The sequence below is a fragment of the Heteronotia binoei genome, chromosome 5, assembly GCF_032191835.1.
Source record: "Heteronotia binoei isolate CCM8104 ecotype False Entrance Well chromosome 5, APGP_CSIRO_Hbin_v1, whole genome shotgun sequence".
Taxonomy (NCBI): Eukaryota; Metazoa; Chordata; class Lepidosauria; order Squamata; family Gekkonidae; genus Heteronotia; species Heteronotia binoei.
Window position 1 is genome coordinate 28,803,179 of NC_083227.1, and position 21,251 is coordinate 28,824,429.

The 21,251-nt window shown below is 46.4% G+C and overlaps 1 protein-coding gene across 1 annotated transcript in view; it reads right to left on the minus strand.

The window, feature by feature from the left end:
- The window catches only part of LOC132571892 (uncharacterized), an 851,656-nt gene that overhangs the window by 717,269 nt on the left and 113,136 nt on the right, over window positions 1-21,251 (minus strand). The window contains exons 2-4 of the mRNA XM_060238684.1: window positions 20,549-21,029; window positions 19,577-19,691; window positions 15,803-15,873 (exon numbers count right to left, since the gene is read on the minus strand). Coding sequence (XP_060094667.1) covers window positions 15,803-15,873; window positions 19,577-19,691; window positions 20,549-20,971 — 609 coding nt within the window. The 5' untranslated portion in view covers window positions 20,972-21,029. The remainder of the gene's footprint in view (window positions 1-15,802; window positions 15,874-19,576; window positions 19,692-20,548; window positions 21,030-21,251) is intronic.

The window sequence follows — 21,251 nt, forward strand, 5'->3', positions numbered from 1 at the left end:
CTTTATTTGATAAAGAGTTAGAAAATACAAAATAATTGAAAATTAACACCACAGCGGCTGCAAGGAAAGGAAAGGTCCCCTGTGCAAGCACCAGTCGTTTCCGACTCTGGGGTGACGTTGCTTTCGCAATGTTTTCACAGCAGACTTTTTACGGGGTGGTTTGCCATTACCTTCCACAGTCATCTACACTTCCCCCCCAGCAAGCTGGGTACTCATTTTACCAACCTCGAGCTGGCTACCTGAAAACCCAACTTCCGCCAGGGATCGAACTCAGGCTGTGAGCAGAGCTTAGTACTACAGCTTTAAACACTCTGCGCCACAGGGCTGCTAAACCCAGTGCTAATAAAACCAAACCTTCTAGCAGTTCTCAACCATATTAGAATATAGGAAGTTTAAAGCAAACTGGCTTTCAGATTATCATCTTAGGCTGCTTTTAGGAATTTGTGTGTATTTTTTATCTCTCTGACAAAGGGAGCTTTGACCCTTGAAACCTTTATTGTTGTTGAGTCCCAGCTGACTTATGGCAACCCAACAGGCTTTTCAAGGGAAAGATGTTCAGCGCCAAATAGGCACTTAGAAGTCGGTTGCCATTGCCTGCCTCTGTGTCACTGCTCTAGTACTCCTTGCAGGTCTCCCATTCAGGGCTTCCTTTGTAGCAGGAACTCCTTTGCATATTAGGCCACACACCCCTTGATATAGCCAATCCTCCTGCAGCTTACAGTAGGCCCTGTACTTAAAGCCCTGCAAGCTCTTGGAACATTGGCTACCTCGGGGGGGGGGGTGCTGTAATATGCAAAGGAGTTCCTGCTACAAAAAAAAAGGCCCTGCTCCCATCCAACTACTAGTCAGGGCCAACCCTGCTTAGCTTCTGAGAGCTGATGGAATTGGGCTCACCTGGGCTACCCAGGCCAGGACCTTGGAAAGCTTATTCCCTGCTGGTCTCTAAATTGTCACTGGACTCAAATCTAGCCATATAAACCCAAGTTTATAAACCCAACAGAAATTTCACCTAATCCCTTCTGAGAGTTCCATCCAGACAAAACGGATTTGCTTACCACATCAAGATGTTTACACAGGGAAAAAAACCAAGCACTTTTATCTTCTGCTAAACCTTTCTAACTAAAACATGTAATCATCATCTCGATCAGGGAAGGCCAAACTCTCTTAACGTGAGAGCCACATAAAATAAACGTCAGATGTTTTGCAAGCCACAATACAGGAAGGAGGAAAGAAAGCAAACAGATGGCGAGAGAGCTGTGGAAGGAAAGTAACTTTTACTTTAAAATGAATTCTCCAAGCCACAGGCAGGCTTGGTTTGGATTTAAAGAGACAAACACCTTCTCCAAGCCAGTCAACAGGGCAGTGGGGCTTTGAGAGCCACATGTGGCTCCTGAGCCACAGTTTGGCCACCCTTGATCTAGATAAATGATTGCTTAACCACTGGTGAGATATCCAAGCAGGTGTCTAAAAACACATCTGATAGGTGTTCATTAACTTTTAAAGCTAGATTAGAAGGCCAAACTTAACTAACTAAAACATGTGATCTTCACCTAGATCAGGGGTGGCCAAACTTGCTTAATGTAAGATCCACATAGAATAAATGGCAGATGTTTGAGAGCCACCAGGCAGGCAGGCAAATAGATGAGGAGGGAAGGAGAGGAGGAAAGAAAGCAACTTTGATGTTAAATGCATTATCCAAGCTGCCAACTGGCTTGGCTTGGAGAAGTGATTTAAAGAGGCAAATGCCTTCTCCAAGTTAACTGATGGGATGGTGGGGGCTTCAAGAGCCACAAAATTTGTGTGAAAGAGCCACATGTGGCTCCTGAGCCAGTTTGGCCACCCTGATCTAGATAAATGATTGCTGATTAACCATTGGTAACCAAGAAAGTGAACCTAAGTTTTAAAGCAGGCGTGGGGAACCTTTTTTCTACCAAGAGCCATATGGATATTTATAACATCATTCGCGGGCCATAAAAAATTATCAACTTTAAAAATAGTGCTCCACTGAGGGAGAATAATTTAAGCCAGCAAAATTAATGCAAATAATTGTTTTTCTATTTGAAGTCATGTGGGGAGAGCCTAATCTGGCGCACATACACAGCCCGGCGCCCTAGGCAAATGCATAGGTCTAGCAGGAACTCAGTAGCATATTAGACCACATCCCCTAATATTAGCATATTAGGCCACACCATCTGGGATAATCAAGTGCAAACTGAACTGTGACAGTAACTTTTCCAGGCCCTACAGCAATTCTGGTCAGTCAGCCAGGCCCCAGGGAGGCTGCCGCACAGTACATCTGGGCCCTGTAATACCTGCCTGGCTCTGGGGAGGCTGCTGCAAAGCGCGACTGGGCCCCACGATCCTTGCTGGCCATCCAAGCCTCAGGGAGGCTGCCACATGGCTTGGTTCAGTCCAGTAATCCCCGAGGGCCACACCAAGTGAACTCGAGGACACCAAGTTACAGTACAGTTTCTGAACAGGTGCACACTCCTTCCTATAGTTTTTATGCATTCAGCTTGGTGTAGTCTGTGATTGTTGTTAAGGTGTGAAACATGAGGAAGGTCTTGTCAAAGTCTGAGAAGCTACGCAGTTTCCCCCCTTGTGGGTTTTTTGATGTTGCTGAAGGTTGGATTTCTGCGTGAATCTCTTTCCACACTCTGTGCATTCAAAAGGTTTCTCCCCTGTGTGGATTCTTTGATGCCGCTGAAGATTGACACTCCAACTGAATCTCTTTCCACACTCTAAGCACTCATAAGGTTCATCTCCGATGTGGGTTCTTTGGCGCAAAAGGAGCTGTGATCTGCAGTTCAAATACTTTCCGCATGGAAAGCATTTATGTGCCTTCCAATCTGAGAACTTCTTTCCACTCTCTGAGCAGATAAATGACTCTCCGCCTGAATGGTGAGAACTCTCTTTCTGGTGTTGCATAAGTCTTGAATTCTCTGAAAAACTTTTGCCGCAGTCTGGGCAGCTATACACTTTCTCTTTTATATGGATTCTTTGGTGTTTCATGAGCTCTTCTCCACAAAGAAAGCTCTTTCCACACTGCAAGCACTTATGGGCCTTCTTCTCAGGGTGCTTTTGCAAACTGAGATCATGTTGAGTTTGATCTGAGAAATTCAGTCTCCAGTCCGAGCATTTGTTTGTTTCCTCTGCCATGTAAATTATTTCATGGAAATCCCCTCCTTGGCAAGGAATGGTTTTCCTCTTCATCTCTTCTCCATGGCTTCCGTCCTGCCTCTCTGATCCATCTTGATCCCGGAAGTTACATTCAGACTCTTCTGCCTCATCTCTTTTCAATGAGAACTCCTCAAATTCCTCAGTTGTCTCCTTGACACCTTTGGCTGGAATAAGGAGAGAGATCCCATCATTACTCACACAAGAAGCCAAGCCACAGATCAGGCACTCTTGATAATGTGCATTTTGTTTCCTCTGTCAGAGCTTTTCTCCCTCTTCCACTCTACATATTCCCTCTATACATCCTTCCCTCTACACATTCAGAGCTGCTAGCCGCAACTTTTCCCTGATAAGGGCCTTGAGTAGTGCTGCTTTAATATCCTATCCCTCCCATCCCTAAAACACCTCAAGAACCAGTTTGGTGTAGTGGTTAAGTGCATGGACTCTTATCTGGAAGAACCGGGTTTGATTCCCCACTCCTGCACTTGCAACTGCTGGAATAGCCTTAGGTCAGTTATAGCTCTTGCAGAGCTGTCCTTGAAAGGGCAGCTTCTGTGAAAGCTGTCTCAGTCCCTCCTACCTCACAGGAAGTCTGTTGTGGGGGGAAAAGGTAAAGGAGATTGTGGGCTGCTCTGAGGCTTAGAGTAAGGGTGAGGTTTAAATCCAATATCATCATTATGTACTTGAAGGAAAGAAGAAGTGTCCAAAACCCAGGTGCCATCAGGAGGTTCACCAGTGCGGTCAGGACACCAGAAGCCCTCCCACTGTTGCCCCACCCCCAGGGCCAAGAATACAGAGCATCCCTTGCACCAGACAGAGTTCCAGCTATACCCTGTGGCTAATAGCCACTGATGGACCTCTGCTCCATATGTTTATCCAATTCCCTCTTGAAGCCATCTATGCTTGTAGCTGCCACCACCTCCTGTGGCAGTGAATGCCATGTGCTAATCACCCTCTGGTGAAGAAGTACTTCCTTTTATCAGTTCTAACCTGACTGCTCAGCAATTTAATGGAATGTCCACGAGTTCTCATATTGTGAGAAAGGGAGAAAAGTACTTCTTTCTCTGCCTTCTCTATCCCATACATAATCTTGTAAACCTCTATCATGTTGCCCCTCAGTCAACGTTGCTTCAAGCTAAACAGCCTCAAACGTTTTAATCTTTCTTCATAGGGAAAGTGTTCCAACCCTTTAATCATTCTAGTTGCCGGACAGTAACGGGGGAGCTCTCCAGGTGGAAGAACACCAGCCAATTGAGTAGAACAAACACATCATGCTCTACAAATTGTACTGTTATAATCCTACTTAAATAGATGTTTGTTAGTCATTCTTATGGCTTCCTTCCTGGTAACTGAATAAAAGGAATCCAAGGAAAGGCTGAGGAACTGTGGCCTTTGCTCAACGAGATTATCCCAGGGGGAAATGTAAGAATCCTCTCTGGATGTTGGGAAAAAGCCTTCAACCAGGCCCAAGTTTCAAGAGATGGCTGTCCTCTTAAGTCACCCTGATCTTGCTTGTCCTGTCCTAACCCTCCTTCCCAACAACTTCACTATGTGCGCCAATCCCATCTGGGTACAAGACACCCTTACCATGTGAGCTGGCATCTTGGGCACATTCCTGGTCCTCCTCCTCTTGCCATTTCTCCAACGGAGCTGTTTCTGCGTCAGAGAACTTTGCTTCCATCTTCACTGATGGTCTCCACATCTGAAAGAGAAGAAGGGGAGATGGGTAAGAAAAGAAAAGAAAAGGAACAGGCTGAGGAGATGAATCCTGCCCAGATTCTGTGCACCTGCGTTGACCAGCATAGCTTGTCACAACCTTGCTCCTGGCTCCACCCCCCAAAGTCCCCTGGCTCCACCCCCAAAGTCCCTAGATATTTCTTGAATTGGACCTAGCAACCCTAGGCAGGGAAGACCTAGGAAAAAGTTGTTGCTTGAGTTGAGTAAATGAAACCCCCTCACTTGCTCTGCCTGCTTCCTCTCCTCTACCTGCTTCAGAAGAAAACCTTTGGCCATGGCCACCGACTGGGGGAAGTGGTCTCTGGCCCAAACCCTCTGACCCAGCACTTCGTTTCCTGGGGCAGGAGAGTCAGGGACTCCTCCAAGATTACCAGGTCCATCCAGGAACTGCTTCTTAGAGTGCCTCTCTGGCTGCAGGGAGGGGTTGCAAAGGCCATGGGAAAGGAAAGGAAGGGTCCCCTGTGCAAGCACGAGTAGTTTCCGACTCTGGGGTGACGTTGCTTTTACAACGTTTTCACAGCAGACTTTTTCGGGGTGGTTTGCCATTGCCTTCCCCAGTCTTTTACACTTTCCCCCCAGCAAGCTGGGTACTCATTTTACCGACCTCGGAAGGATGAAAGGCTGAGTCAACCTGGAGCCGGCTACCTGAAAACCCAGCTTCCGCTGGGGATGGAACTCAGGTCGTGAGCGAGCTTAGGACTGCAGTACTGCAGCTTTAACACTCTGCACCACGGGACTCTTCAAAGGCCATGGAGCTGGCTGGAAACCTCTGGAGCCCATCGGCCTCGTGGCAATGGAACCAGTCCTGAGTCAACGAACCCTGGCGGCTCTTTCCCAAAATTCAGCACCACTCCCTGTACAGGATAGCTGCGTTCCTCTCTTCCAAGATTGAAAAGTTTATACCCCCCCCCGACTTACTTGCGACTAAATCTTCGCAGGATCCGGCTGCAAGGCTTTTTCCTGCAGTTGTGGATCTGAAGCCCTTCCCGATTCTCTTTGCCGAGTCAATGGCAGCGGCATATACCCCCCCCCCCTCCGCAGGAAAAAAAAAAACTTCCCGCCCCCTCTTCTCAGCCTCTCTAGCAAACAGCTCAGTCAATTTAACCCTTTGAGAGCTGCAGACAAATGAGGAAAAAAAACCCGCTCCCTGTCCTCCCCATAAAGAGCGGCGCCCTCACCTTGATGGATTATTCAGAACTATTCATTATATTTGAAAAGTAATACAAACTTCTTGCCAAAAAGACTGGCTAGCCACCTTTCTGTCTTTCAGGATTCAAAAGCTTATTCCGCTCCAATCGGGTTGCCAGGTCCAATTCAAGAAATATCTGGGGACTTTGGGGGTGGAGCCAGAAGCAGGGTTCTGACAAGCATAATTGAACTTAAAAGGGAATTCTGGCCATCACATTTAAAGGGACTGCACATCTTTTAAATGCCTTCCCTCCGTTGGAAATAATGAAGGATGGAGGCACTTTCCCTTGGGGCTCATAGAATTGGAACCCCTGGTCCAATCCTTTTGAAACTTGGCGGGTGTTTTGAGGAGAGGAACCAGATGCTATGCTGAAAATGTGGCACCTCTGCCTCAAAAAACAGATACCTGCAGATCAATTCTCCATCATACCCGATGGGGATCGCTCTCCGTAGGGAATAATGGGAGTGCCCAGCAGATATTTCCCTGCCTGCCCCCTTTCTGATGATCCTGAAGCAGGGGGAGGTTCTCTAAACTGGGGAATCCCCTGCCCCCACCTGGGGATTGTCCACCTTAGGCACCGTTGACCTCACTGGTTATCCTTCAAGACAATTTTAGGCCAGACTTTCTTTGTGCCTAGGAGTGTGTGGTAAGACTCAGGAGTCCTGAGTTCCAGCACATTTTGCCAGTCTTAAAAGGTGCCACTGGACTCAGACTTTGTTTAGCTGCTCTATTGCAGGCCTTTAAGAAATTTTCCTCCAAATTACAAATCACTCACACATACACACCCCAAACCTCCATGGGAACCAGGGATCCTTCAGAAATCAAACGGGTCAGAATTTTCCCAGTTCAGCAAATCCCACCTGCTTTGACTGGTACCTTGGGACATGTGATCCAAGTTTCTCCTTTGTAAGTGTATAGGAAAGGAAAGGTCCCCTGTGCAAGCACCAGTCGTTTCCGACTCTGGGGTGACGTTGCTTTCACAACGTTTTCACAGCAGACTTTTTACGGGGTGGTTTGCCATTGCCTTCCTCAGTCATCTACACGTTTCCCCCAGGTTGCTGGGGACTCATTTTACTGACCTCGGAAGGATGGAAGGCTGAGTCAACCTCGAGCCGGCTACCTGAAAACCCAGCTTCCGCCGGGGATCGAACTCAGGTCGTGTGAGCAGAGCTTAGGACTGCAGTACTGCAGCTTTAACACTCTGCGCCACGGGGCACACAAACACACCCACACTCAGGCCCGCAGCCAGAAATGTTCCAGCAGGGGGACAAATTATTTGTTAAGGGGATAATTTAGCACAATGGAAAGCAGCTTATTTATGTGTCTGTGTAAGAATGGTCATGGTTATACATCTACATCTTAATACTGAACAACCCCCCCCCCCCCTCGATATTTTGTTCTTTTGGAAAAGTTAAGGGGCCAAATGCAACCTGCCCAGACAATTCTTATCCTCTGCATCTAGCCTTGGAATCTGACTTTCCTTAGGCATCCGTATTATTCTGGTCATCTTTAGAGAAATCTCACCTCCTTTCCACTTAACACTTTGCTTCCAAGGCAAAAGAACACCCCATCCTGTCTCGGAAGCTCCATTTCATCCAATCAGCACCAAGCTCCATTCTGATTAGTACTCACCACCCAATAGAAAGCAGGTCTCCTACTCAGGCTCCTCTTCCACCTTTTTGGGTTCCCTCTCTCTTCTAAAGAGAGCCCACTGGCGCAGAGTGTTAAAGCTGCAGTACTGCAGTCCTAAATTCTGCTCACGACTTGAATTCAATCTCAGTGGAAGCTGGGTTCAGGTAACCAGCTCAAGGTTGACTCAGCCTTCCACTCTCCTGAGGTCGGAAAAATGAGTACCCAGCTTGCTGGGGGGAAAGTGTAGGTGACTGAGGAAGGCAATGGCATACCACCCCATAAAAAGTCTTCTAAGCCTTCCCACATCCACTCCAGCTTGTTGTGGTGGTGAAATTTCCTGAACCACTGAGCACTTCAGGAGCCTTTTCCTCTGGTGGACTGTGTGGTGCCTAGGGAGACCATGTGGTGGAGTGCTCAGGGCTGGGACAGGATCCAGGAGAGTCACTTTCAAACCCCTGGCTCTGTTTTGAAGCACGGGAGACCAAACTATGTCCCCCAGCACTCCTTGGAGAAGAGACAGGATTTTAAAAGTACTGAATAAATAAAGCAACAGGATAGTTCTTGGAACACATTCAGCTTGTGCTGAAAGCGCTGCACTGGCTACCAATAGGGTACTGGATTGGCTTCAAGGTGCTGGTCATTACCTTTAAAGCCCTATATGGCCAGGGTCCTGCATACCTTAGGGACCACCTTTCCATGCCCCAGCGAGCACTTTGTTCAGGTCTCAAAACCTGTTGACAGTCCCCAGCATCAGAGAAGCGAGGCTCAAAACAAGAGCCAGGGCCTTTTCCATTGCTGCCCCCCAGCTGGTGGAATGAGTTTCCGGAGGAGGTTAGAGGGCCCTGCGAAAGCTTACAGTTCTGCAGGGCCTGCAAACAGCATTCCTCCACCAGGCATTTACATGATGGTAACAACTGCAGCAACGGGACTGACCCATAAGAACACCACCAATGACCTATCTTATCATGCTATGGCAATTCTGAGACCTCTGAGTACAGCTAACCACCAGAATTCAATCGCTGCCTGAAACTATTATAGTAGCACATGCAAAATGTTTTAATCAATTGTTTTTATGTTTTTATTGTTGTTTATTTTACTGGTCACACTAATGTGCTTGTGTCCATCCTTGGTTTGTGAGCCGCCCTGAGCTCGCCTTTGGTGGGGAGGGCGGGATATAAATTAAACAAACAAAACAAACAAATTGTGTTATCGTGGGAAGTGTGTGTGTGTGTGCGTGAAGACAGAATTAATTTTGGGGCCAGATGCTCCCACATGGAGGATTCACCGGTGCCCAGTTCCTTCTTGCAGACGGCCTCCCTGAGGACTAGCAGCTTGGGAAGTGGCAGATTTGCCTTCCAAGCACCCAGCAAAGCTACATATATCCACCTCACGCCTGGCAAAGGTGGAAGCCCCGGACTGCCTGTCCCTACCACACACACTGCTAATCAACTGGGCAGCAGGAGGACTTGCCAGTTTTAAGGCAGCCTAGGCCTTATTACCAATGTTACACAGGAAGTGACATCATCACACCAGCAACTTCCAGCTTTTGCCCGAATACCAGAAGATTACCCAGAAGTCACTGACAAGATGATGTCCCTTCCTGTGTAACATTGGTAATGTGGCCTAGGATGCCTTCTTTCTACTGGCAAGTTCCTGCCATCCTCCACTGGTTTCCAGGAGACACCTGGCAACCATACCCCCAAATATATTTTCTTTATCCTCCCCACCCCCAACTCCTGATTTGGAAAATACCTGAAGATTTGAAAGGTGGGGTCCATAGCAAGACAGAAGGAACAGAGTGTAATCATTGTGGAACAAAAGACTAATAGCACCCTGTAAATACCATCACAGCAAAGACGTTCTTTGAACCTGACAGACAATATCTATATTTTGGGACAGTTATTATCAAGACACATTCCAAAAATTCATATTATGGTCAGAAATGTTGAAACTACAGATGCAATGTTGAAAACTCAAAACAAGTTGAAGCTTGTAAGACTGAGAACCAGTATAATCTCATTTCTGTATGCCTTCCTCAGGTCTTTACAGGCTCAGGTGTCTTAAGTATAATAAAAGTGAAAATAAAAATCACATATATATCATTTCAGTCACACTTATTATTGTAAGAAAATAATGAAAAAATTTGTAAAGCTTCCTACTGAATTTTTCAGTAACTTTTATATAATGTAGAACATTTGAAGAAGAGCCTCATCTGAACCAATTACAGGTACAGTTTGGCTGGATCTCTGGAAGACTGGATTTCTGCCTCAAGCTTTTTCTACACTGTATTTGCTACACTGTGAGTATTATGAGTACAAGCATTGCCAGCTTCAAGAGGGAATTGGATCAACATATGGAGCAGAGGTCCTTCAGTGGCTATTAGCCACAGCATATTGTTGGAGCTCTGTCTGGGGCGGGTGCTCTGTGTTCTTGGTGTTTGGGAGGGGCAGCGGTGTGGGGACTCCTGGTGTCCTGGCCCCACTTATGGACCTCCTGATGGCATCTGGGGTTTTTTGGCCACTGTGAAACACAGAGTGTTGGACTGGATGGGCCATTGGCCTGATCCAACATGGCTTCTCTTATGTTCTTATGAACATAAGAACATAAGAGAAACCATGTTAGATCAGGCCAATGGCCCATCCAGTCCAACATTGTGTGTCACACAGTGGCAAAAATTTTTATATATACACACACACACTGTGGCTAATAGCCACTGATGAACCTCTGCTCCATATTTTTATCTAAACCCCTAGCATTAGCACTTTTATCACTTAATTAATTAATTTTAAACATCAGAATTTTAATGTTAAATGTAACTTTGTTTTTTGTATAACTGAATGATGTTGTTAGCCGCCCTGAGCCTGCTCCGGTGGGGAGGGCGGGATATAAATAAAATTATCTATCTATCTATCTATCTATCTATCTATCTATCTATCTATCTATCTATCTATCTATCTATCTATCTATCTATCATCTATCTATCTATCTATCTATCTATCTATCTATCTATCTATCTATCTATCTATCTATCTATCTATCTATCTATCATCTCTTGAAGGTGGCTATGCTTGTGGCCGCCACCACCTCCTGTGGCAGTGAATTCCACATGTTAATCACCCTTTGGGTGAAGAAGCACTTTTATCCGTTTTAACCTGTCTGCTCAGCAATTTCATCGAATGCCCACGAGTTCTTGTATTGTGAGAAAGGGAGAAAAGTACCTCTTTCTCTACTCTCTCCATCCCATGCATTATCTTGTAAACCTCTATCATGTCACCCCGCAGTCGACGTTTCTCCAAGCTAAAGAGTCCCAAGCGTTTCAACCTTTCTTCATAGGGAAAGTGTTCCAGCCCTTTAATCATTCTAGTTGCCCTTTTCTGGACTTTCTCCTATGCTATAATATCCTTTTTGAGGTGCGGCGACCAGAACTGCACACAGTACTCCAAATGAGACCGCACAATCGATTTATACAGGGGCATTATGATACTGGCTGATTTGTTTTCAATTCCCTTCCTAATAATTCCCAGCATGGTGTTGGCCTTTTTTATTGCAAACGCACACTGTCTCGACATTTTCAGTGAGTTATCTACCACGACCCCAATATCTCTCTCTTGGTCAGTCTCTGCCAGTTCACACCCCATCAACTTGTATTTGTAGCTGGGATTCTTGGCCCCAATGTGCATTACTTTGCACTTGGCCACACTGAACCGCATCTGCCACGTTGACGCCCACTCACCCAGCCTCAACAGATCCCTTTGGAGTTCCTCACAATCCTCTCTGGTTCTAACCACCCTGAACAATTTAGTGTCATCCGCAAACTTGGCCACTTCACTGCTCACTCCCAACTCTAAATCATTTATGAACAAGTTAAAGAGCATGGGACCCAGTACCGAGCCCTGCGGCACCCCACTGCTTACTGTCCTCCACTGCGAAGACTGCCCATTTATACTCACTCTCTGCTTCCTATTACTCAGCCAGTTTTTGATCCACAAGAGTATTTGCTACACCGTATTTACCTCATGGATATGTGTTGTCTTTTATGTGTGAAATAAGAGAAAAGCTCTTGTCACAAGCTACATAGTTTCTCATTGTGTGAGTGCTTTGATGATGTTGAAGACAGCCAGAATAACTGAATATCTTCCCATACTCTAAGCCTTCAGGATTCTCCCCTGCAGGAGTTCAGAGATGCTTTTGAAGATCACAGCTCTGAATGAATTTTCTTTACACACTCTTTGCATTCAAAATATTTTTCCTTGCTGTGGGTTCTTAGATGCTGTTGGAAAGTGATGCTCCAGTTGAAGGACTTTCCAGACTCTGAACATTCAAGAGTTTCTCCTCTGTGTCAGTTCTCAAATGCGTTAGAAAATTGTCATTCAAATTGGATTTCTTTTCATGCTCAGAAGGTTTCATGCTTTTCATGCTCAGAAGGTTTCTCCCTTGTGTGAATTCTTAAATGCTTCTGAAGATGGCAGTTCTGAGTGAATCTCCTTGCACACTCTGAGCATTCAAAAGGTTTTTCCCCTGTGTGAGTTCTGAAGTGCTTGTGAAGATGGCTACTTGAACTGAATCTCTTTCCACATTCTGTGCATTCAAAAGGTTTCTCCCCTGTGTGGGTTCTTTGGTGCAGTTGAAGATGGCCATTCTGACTGAACTTTTTCCCACACTTTGAGCATTCAAAAGGTTTCTCCCCTGTGTGGGTTCTGAAATGATTGTGAAGATGACCATTTGAACTGAATCTCTTTCCACATTCTGAGCATTCAAAAGGTTTCTCCCCTGTGTGGATTCTTTTGTGCAGTTGAAGATGGACATTCTGACTGAACTTTTTTCCACACTCTGAGCATTCAAAAGGTTTTTCCCCTGTGTGAGTTCTGAAATGTTTGCGAAGATGGCCACTCCAACTGAATCTCTTTCCGCATTCTGAGCATTCAAAAGGTTTCTCCCCAGTGTGGGTTTTTTGATGTAGTAGGAGATCACTCAGACTAAATCTCTTTTTATGCTCTGAGCATTCAGAAGTTTTTCCTCCTGAGTGGGTTATTTGATGCCGTTGAAGATGGCCACTCTGATGGAACTTCTTTCCACATTCTGAACATTCAAAAGGCTTCTCCCCCGTGTGAATTCTGAAATGCTTATGAAGCTGGCCACTCGAACTGAATCGTTTCCCACATTCTGAGCATTCAAAATGTTTCTCCCCTGTGTGAGTTCTTTGATGCAGTAGGAGATCACTACTCACACTGAACCTCTTTCCACAGTCTGAGCAATCAAAAGGTGTCTCCCCTGTGTGACTTCTTAAATGCTTGAGAAGCTGGCTGCTCCGACTTAATCTCTTTCCACATTCTGAGCACTGAAATGGTTTCTCCCCTGTGTGAGTTCTTAAATGCCTTCGAAGAGTGCCACTCTGACTGTATCTGTTTCCACATTCAGAGCATTCAAAAGGTTTCTCCCCTGTGTGAGTTCTTAGATGGCTTTGAAGAGTGCTTTTCTGACTGAATCGCTTTACACATTCTGAGCATTCAAAAGGTTTCTCCCCTGTGTGGAATTTTTGGTGTGCAAGGAGCTGTGATCTGTATTTAAAGGACCTTCCACACTGAAAGCATGGACCTGCCTTCATTATAATTTTCCTTGGGAAATGTAGATTTCCCTGTCTTCCATCAGAGAATGTCATTCCGCTCCCTGAACAGATAAACGGCTTCTCTCCTGAATGAATGTTTTGGTGTTTAATAAGGTCTGGTTTCTCTAAAAAACTCTCACCACCATCTGAGAAAGTATGATGTTTTCCTCCTGCATGTATCTGTTGATGTTGAAGGAGCTCTGCTCTGCAAACAAAGCTCTTTCCACATGCCAAGCCTTGATGTGTCTTCTTTCTGCTGTGCATTTGCAAATGGACATTATATTGGGCTTCACCTGAGAAGATCATTGCACACTCCAAGCACTTGTATGCTTCCTCCATGTGAATTGCTTCATAGAATTCAACCCCTTGGCAAGGAAGGGACTGATCCCTCTTCTTGACTATGTGGCTTCCTTTCTGCCTCTTCGGTCTGCCTTGTGTTCTAAAGTTTCCCCTTGAGTCTACATCCTTGACTTCATCTGCTGATAGAAGCAGTTCCTCATCCTCCACATTCCCCTGATGATCCCCTGTTGGTAATAAAGAGAGAGATCCCATTAGCTCCCAAAGAAACAGGTCTGATTTTCACTTGAAATTCCATCCATGCTCAACGTGTTCCTGCTGTACATTGAAATATGCAAAAATATACATGTTAAAAGTGGTTTCCTGCCTGCTTGTGTGGTCCATCTCCATCTATGAAGTTTCTTTCAGCATCTTCTTTCATAGCTTTTTAGAAGGAGGAGGATATGATGATATTGAATTTATATCCCGCCTTATACTTTGAATCTCAAGAGTCTTAAAGCAGTCACAATCTCCTTTACCTTCTTCCTCCCCCACACAAACACAAAACAGATACCCTGTGAGGTAGGTGGAGCTGAGAGAGCTCTTACAGCAGCTGCCCTTTCAAGGACAACTCCTACAAGAGCTATGGTTAACCCAAGCCCATTCCAGCAGCTGCAGGTGGAGGAGTGGGGAATCAAACCCAGTTCTCCCAGCTAAGAGTCCATGCACTTAACCACTACACCAAACTAGCTCTCAGGAGAATCCCTAGAATTCCTTAAGGGTCTTTTCTACATCTGCTGCTGGAATAAAGAAAGAGTCCACCAAAGGCCTTTTCACCAAGGATCTAAGGAGTTCCCAGCCTGATCATCTGGTCTGAATAAGGACCCAAATAATCAAAACAATGAGCAATAGGCAAGCCCCAGCTATTTCTTCCTTACCTTAAGTGCTGAAGAGGAATATTTCTCCCCCTACTTTGTCATGTAAACTCAGCAATACAGTCTCAGTCTCCTTAAAGCAGGGGTGGGGAACCTCTGTCCTGATGGCCGTATGCAGGCCTTGAGGTCACTTGGTGAGGCCCTCAGGGGTTGCTGGGCTGAACCGAGCCATGTGGCAGCCTCTCTGGGGCCTGGCTGGCCAGCGAGGATTGTGGGGCCCAGCTGCGCTGTGCAGCAGCCTCCCCAGGGCCAGGCAGGGATCACAGGACCCAGATGTACTGTGCGGCAGCCTCCCTGGGGCCTGGCTGGCTGGCCAGAATTGCTGCAGGGCCTGGAAAAGTTACTGTCACAGTTCAGTTTGCACTTGATTATCCCCGATGGTTTGGCCTAATATGCTAATGAGTGTGTGACCTAATATGCTAATATTAGGGGATGTGGTCAAAATGCTACTGAGTTCCTGCTGGGCTTTTTCTACAAAAAAACCCTGGACCTATGCATTTGCCTAGGGCAGTGGGCCATGTGTGTGTGTGCCAGATTAGGCTCTTCCCATATGACTTCAAATAGAAAAACAATCATTTGTATTAATTTTGCCAGCCTAAATCGTTCTCCCTTGGCAGAGCACTGGTTTTTTAAGTTGATAATTTTTTATGGCCCGCGAATGATATTATAAATAACTATATGGCCCTTGGCAGAAAAAAGGTTCCCCACCCCTGCCTTAAAAGAACATTTCTCCTTGGTATTTTTTTCCAAATACACACAAAGCCACCCCAACTCCTCGAGATCCCCAACAGGGGGCATGTCTAGGGGCAGGCCTGAAAAAGTAAATTCATGTTCAATATTTGGATTCATGCCTCATTCCAATGGCAGCAATTTGCACCTTTGGTACCCATGAAAGATCCTTACCCAGAAAGGCTACATTCCCATAGTTCTCTAGCATAACTTCCTGGTAGAGAGCTTTTTGGCCTGGATTCAGGAGCACCCATTCTGCCTCAGTGAAATACACGGCCACCTCCTCAAAGGAAAAGAGACGCTAAAAGAAAAAGCAGATTACCTCATCAGAGATCATGCCAGGCAAAGAAGGCACACTGGAAGGGGGCAGTCAGGAAGGGCACAGGATGCAGATTTCGGCATGGGCCAAGGGAGTGGCATTCAGAATCACTTTCCCTCAGGCACCACAGCAGCAACTACAGGAGCAAAAGCCCCTCTGGGAAAGGAGGGGGAACCAGGCTGTCCCCTGCTCATCTCCTCTACCTGGACTGGAGGCACAGCAGCCGTTTCCACACCTCTGCCAAGATGATGGCCCAAAACCACCTGTCCGCTGCCTGTGACAAAGGAGGAAGATGGTTAAGCCTAGACTGCCTTGTTTGTTTTCTTGTGTGAATCCTGTTTTATGTATCCTCCTTCCCAGGGCTGTTAAATCTTGCTGCAGACATACCCAACACAATTTGTAAGGATTTTTAGTAAATCATAGGAGGGCTGGAAGAAACATAGAATCATAGGCCGTTTTCGCACTAGCGTTTGCTCCGGCGTAGCGCCCCATTTACCTCCGGATCTTCTCTTGGATTTCGCACATGTTGCTCCGGCGCTGCGCTTTGCTCCGGCGCTTCAGGGATTTTACGCCGGAGTATGTTTTTCAGCATGTTGCCGGAGTTTCCGAAAACCTCCGGATCCACTCCGGATCCACTCAGCGGAGTTTGCTGTGCGAAATCTATCCACGCCGGATCGACTGCTTTGTGGGCGTCACCCTCTCCCTTTCCGTCCTCCCACCCCATCCACCCGCTTGGCCAATCATCAGCCTTTCGCGGCGCTTCCCCAAAGTGCCGGCACGGCCATTTTTTTTTTTAAACTTCATAGTTTTGCGTAATAGCGATATTTCGAAATTAACAAATAGAAAAAAAAAAAAAACCTCCTGGAATAGCCTCAATTGCCACTTCAATTGGTTTCGTTAGAATTTTTTTTATTATTATTGACTTTAGTTGCGTTATTTCGCTGTTGCGTTATCTCGATAATGCGAAAACGACCATTGTTGGGGGGGGGAATCTAGTGCCGGTGCGGGCCAAAGCGTTCATGTGTGTGTGTTTTAAAAAGGGAATGCCTCCCTCAGCTGTGCCACCAGGATTTCTGGACCTGCACAAAATCGCCATGTATAAAATTGGAAGTTGGAGTCCTGCATTCTTCTCCCTGGCTACATTCCGCTCGGTTAGAAAATAGACGCGACCTCGCTCTTCACACGCGCCATAGAAGGGGAAGGAGAGAATGGAGCGGGGGGGGGGGAGCTATGGCAGCAGGAATCAGTCAGGTCCCCGTTGCAAGCGCCAGCCGGGGAGGGGAAAGAGAGCGGAGGAAATTTGGGGAGGGGGGGATCTAGTGCTTCAGAATTTGGGGGGGGGGGGAATCTAGTGCTAGGATTCTCCACTGTGAATGCTTCCGTTAATACATAAAGGGCTGTGGAGGATTCTACAGCTGCAGCCAATCCATAAGCAGCAGCAGCACACGTGATGCGGTTTGTCCAAGAAAAGAAGGGGAGGGAACAGCTTGATGTTACGTTAGTACGTTAGTACGTCATTACGCAACCAGACTTGCGCTTAAAAAAAAAAATGATTGACAGGGCATCGAACTCAAGCCGATGCCAGTGGGAAAACGATTTGAGCCGGGGCTTCAGGGAAGGCGACTCCGCAAAGAGTCACTAGTGGGAAAACGAGAAAAATGATCCGGACATAATTGCGCTGCGGAAAAAGGGGAGCAAACGCTAAGTGCGAAAACGGCCATAGAGTTGGAAGGGGCCTCCAGGGTCATCTAGTCCAACCCCTTGCACAATGCAGGAAACTCACAAACACCTCCCCCTAAATTTACAGGATCTTCATCACTGTCAGATGGCCATCTAGCCTCTGTTTAAAAACCTCCAAGGAAGGAGAGCCCACCACTTCCCAAGGGAGTCTGTTCTACTGAGGAACCGCTCTAACAGTCAGGAAGTTCTTCCTAATGTTGAAATGGAAACTCTTTTGATTTAGTTTCAACCCATTAGTTCTGGTCCTACCTTTTATGGCCACAGAAAACAATTCCACACTCTCCTCTAGATGACAGCACTTCAAGTACTTGAAGATGGTGATCATATCACCATCTTCAAGTACTCCTCTCCAGGCTAAACATGCCCAGCTCCTTCAACCTTTCCTCATAGGACTTGGTCTCCAGACCCCTCACCATCTTCATTACCCTCCTCTGGACCCGTTCCAGCTTGTCTATATCCTTCTTAAAATGTGGTATCTAAAACAGAACACAATACTCCAGGTGAGGTCTTACCAGAGCACAGCAAAGCGATACCATCACATCAAGTGATCTGGACACTATACTTCTGTTGATACCAGATACCCATAAGCCTTTGGGGCTTCTAAATGTTGCTGACCTCTTGAGATTTCTGTGAGAACTGAAATGTGTGCTCTGTGATCTCTGGAGACACGACAACATCAGACCCCAGGCCCAGGCACTCCCTTCTCCCCCTAGCTGGGCCCTTCAAGTCCTGGCTGGCAGGAGGAAAAGAGGACAGCAGGAATGACATCGCAAGATACGTCGCTACACCAAACTGGGGAGCCAGTTTGGTGTAGTGGTTAAGTGTGTGGACTCTTATCTGGGAGAACCGGGTTTGATTCCCCACTCCTCCACTTGCACCTGCTGGAATGGCCTTGGGTCAGCCATAGCTCTGGCAGAGGTTGTCCTTGAAAGGGCAGCTGCTGTGAGAGCCCTCTCCAGCCCCACCCACCTCACAGGGTGTCTGTTGTGGGGGAGGAAGGTAAAGGAGATTGTGAGCCACTCTGAGATTCTTCGGAGTGGAGGACGGGATATAAATCCAATATCATCTTCTTCTTCTTCTCTGAAAAACAACAGGGGATTTCAGCATATATGAAATCTCCAGGGTACTATAGATGGGTTTACAGGGGGGTCTGCTGATGCCCTGACACCACATCCAATCCCGTGCCACCCCCAGACATCACAGAGATGCCAGGCGAGGTTGGCATCCATAATCAACTATCCTCTTTCTGATGGTGGCCCACCAGATGTTCCTGGAAAGAAGAACTGAAGAAGAAGAATTGCAGATTTATACCCCGCCCTTCTCCCTGAATCAGAGACTCAGAGCGGCTTACAATCTCCCATATCTTCTCCCCCCACAACAGACACCCTGTGAGGTGGGTGGGGCTGAGAGGGCTCTCACACCAGCTGCCCTTTCAACCTCTGCCAGAGCTATGGCTGACCCAAGGCCATTCCAGCAGGTGCAAGTGGGGGAGTGGGGAATCAAACTTGGTTTGCCCAGATAAGAGTCCATGCACTTAACCACTACACCAAACTAGCTCTCAAAGCTTTTCAGCAGGGGCCCAGAAGACAAATGTTGGCCATTAGCAATACATTTTCAGAGGTACACTGCCCCAGAACATGGAAGTTCCACTCGCTTGCCATGGCTAACAGCTGTGCCCAGATTGGTCTACTTCTCCTTCTTTGAGCTGCTTTGACTCCTACTAATGGAAGAAAAGTGTCAGATAAATATTTTAGTAAATGCGAATAAGAATGGAATTGTCTTCCATGATCCTGACTAACTTTCTTTTGAGGTAGTGGTCATCACTATATTCAGTGGCACTGAATCCCAAAACAACTTAACTGAATTCCAAAACAAGCATAGACAGCTTCAAGAGGGGATTAGATAAGCATATAGAGCAGAGATCCATCAGTGGCTATTAGCCACAGCATATTGTTGGAACTCTCTGTCTGGAGCAGTGATGCTCTGTATCCTTGGTGCTTGGGGGGGGGCACAGTGGGAGGGCTTCTAGCCCCACTGGTGGACCTCCTGATGATGCTTGATTGTTTTGGCCACTGTGTGACACAGATTGTTGGACTGGATGGGCCATTGGCCTGATCCAACATGGCTTCTCTTATGTTCTTAACTTCATTGTGTGCAGAAGAATTTCCTTTTTCTCCTGTCCTAAACCTTCTCCACAACAACTGCCCCTATTCCATTTGTCCACAAAACAGCCTCACCATGTGAGAGGGCAACTTGGACATGCTCCTGGGCCTGAGCTCTCTGCCCTTCCTCTAAAGAAAATCCTTCCTCCTCAGAGAACTTCGTTTCCATCTTCACTGCTGGTCCCCACATCTGAAAGAGCAGAAAAGGAGATGGGTAAGAGAAGGAATGGAACAGGACATGGAAAAGGATCCTGCCTGTGGTATAGAGGGACTTTTTATTCACTGTTGGTGGCTGTGCCCCAAAATTCAAAACTACTGGGCTCTTGTAGTAGCTAAAATATTTGAAATAGTGGGATGTTTGATCCCACTGACACCAAGAGTCGGTGTTATTAAATATTTGGCCGGATACTTTTTCCACCCCATCACGTAGAGAACTTATTTCATTTTTGTTACTGGCTGGAAAAATTCTGTTAGCTCAGAAATGGAAAAAGAACATTACTCCTTCTATTGAGGAGTGGTATGCAAAAGTCAGAGACTTGATGGTACAAGACAAAGTGTCAACACAACTTCTATCGATGGAATCACCGAATGATAAGAATAACATCCTAGAAAAATGGTTTCCTTATCTCAATTATGTAAATTCTAAAGCCTTTGCAGCGGAGATGTTACCTCCAGAATTGCTGGACTTTATTATTTTATAATGGATGGTTGACAGTGTTTGGACCTTTATAGTAACTGATGTAAGGCGTGATGGCTTTTCTACGCGATCTTCGCAACATCTGCTTGTAAAATGGTATTTATTTTGTTTTAATGAAATTGTTAAAATGAAAAAAAAGAAAAAGAAAAAAAAGAAAAGAAAAGGATCCTGCCCCACTCCCAGACCCTTCATCCCTGCATCGACCAGCAGAACTGGTTCAACCACATGGGCAAGTGTCAGATTTAGGTTTTTCTTCCCAGCCAAGCGGATTCTCTAGAGGCAGAAATATCTGACAGGGAGGCCTTATAAAAAGGTTGTTGCTTGAACTAAGGAAAAGACACCCCGCTCACCTGCTCTGCCTGCCTCTTCTCCTCTGCCTGACTCAGGAGGAAACCTTCGGCCAGGGCTACTGCCTGGGAACTGGTCTCTGGCCCACATCCTCTGACCCAGTGTTGCATTTCCTGGGGCAGGAGAGTCAGGAACTGCTCCAGGATCACCAAGTCCAGGATCTGCTTCTTGGTGCGCCTCTCCGGCTTCAACCAGTGGTTGCAAAGTTCATGGAGCCGGCTGCAAACCTCTCGGGGCCCATCGGCCTCATGGTAACGAAACTGCCGGAAGCACTGGCTGTGAATATCTGTGGTCACAGGGTCCTGAACAAAGATCCATGGCATAGCTCTTTCCCAGAATTCAGTACCATTGCCTGCTTGGATGGGATGGGGACCTTTCCTTGATGTCTTGACTGTTCCAGGTCCTTCTGGGTCCTTCTCTTCCATCTCCTTCGCCTTCCTTTGGGATGCCTCCAACTGTCAAAAGGTACCCTTACTCATGTGGCTATGAAGAGAGAGTGGAATACATATTGAAAAGGCAGAAAGTAACCAAAAGAGAATGGAGCTACATCACCAACTGGGTCAAAAGACCTGGTCAAAATTATTGCTCCAGGAAACTGATGGAACATTTTTGTTTAAGTTTGGAGGTCAGGATGAATGTCATTGCCCTACATGACAAATCAAGCTTTCTTTTTTAAAAAAGGTAAAAATAAAAGTAGTCTCCTAT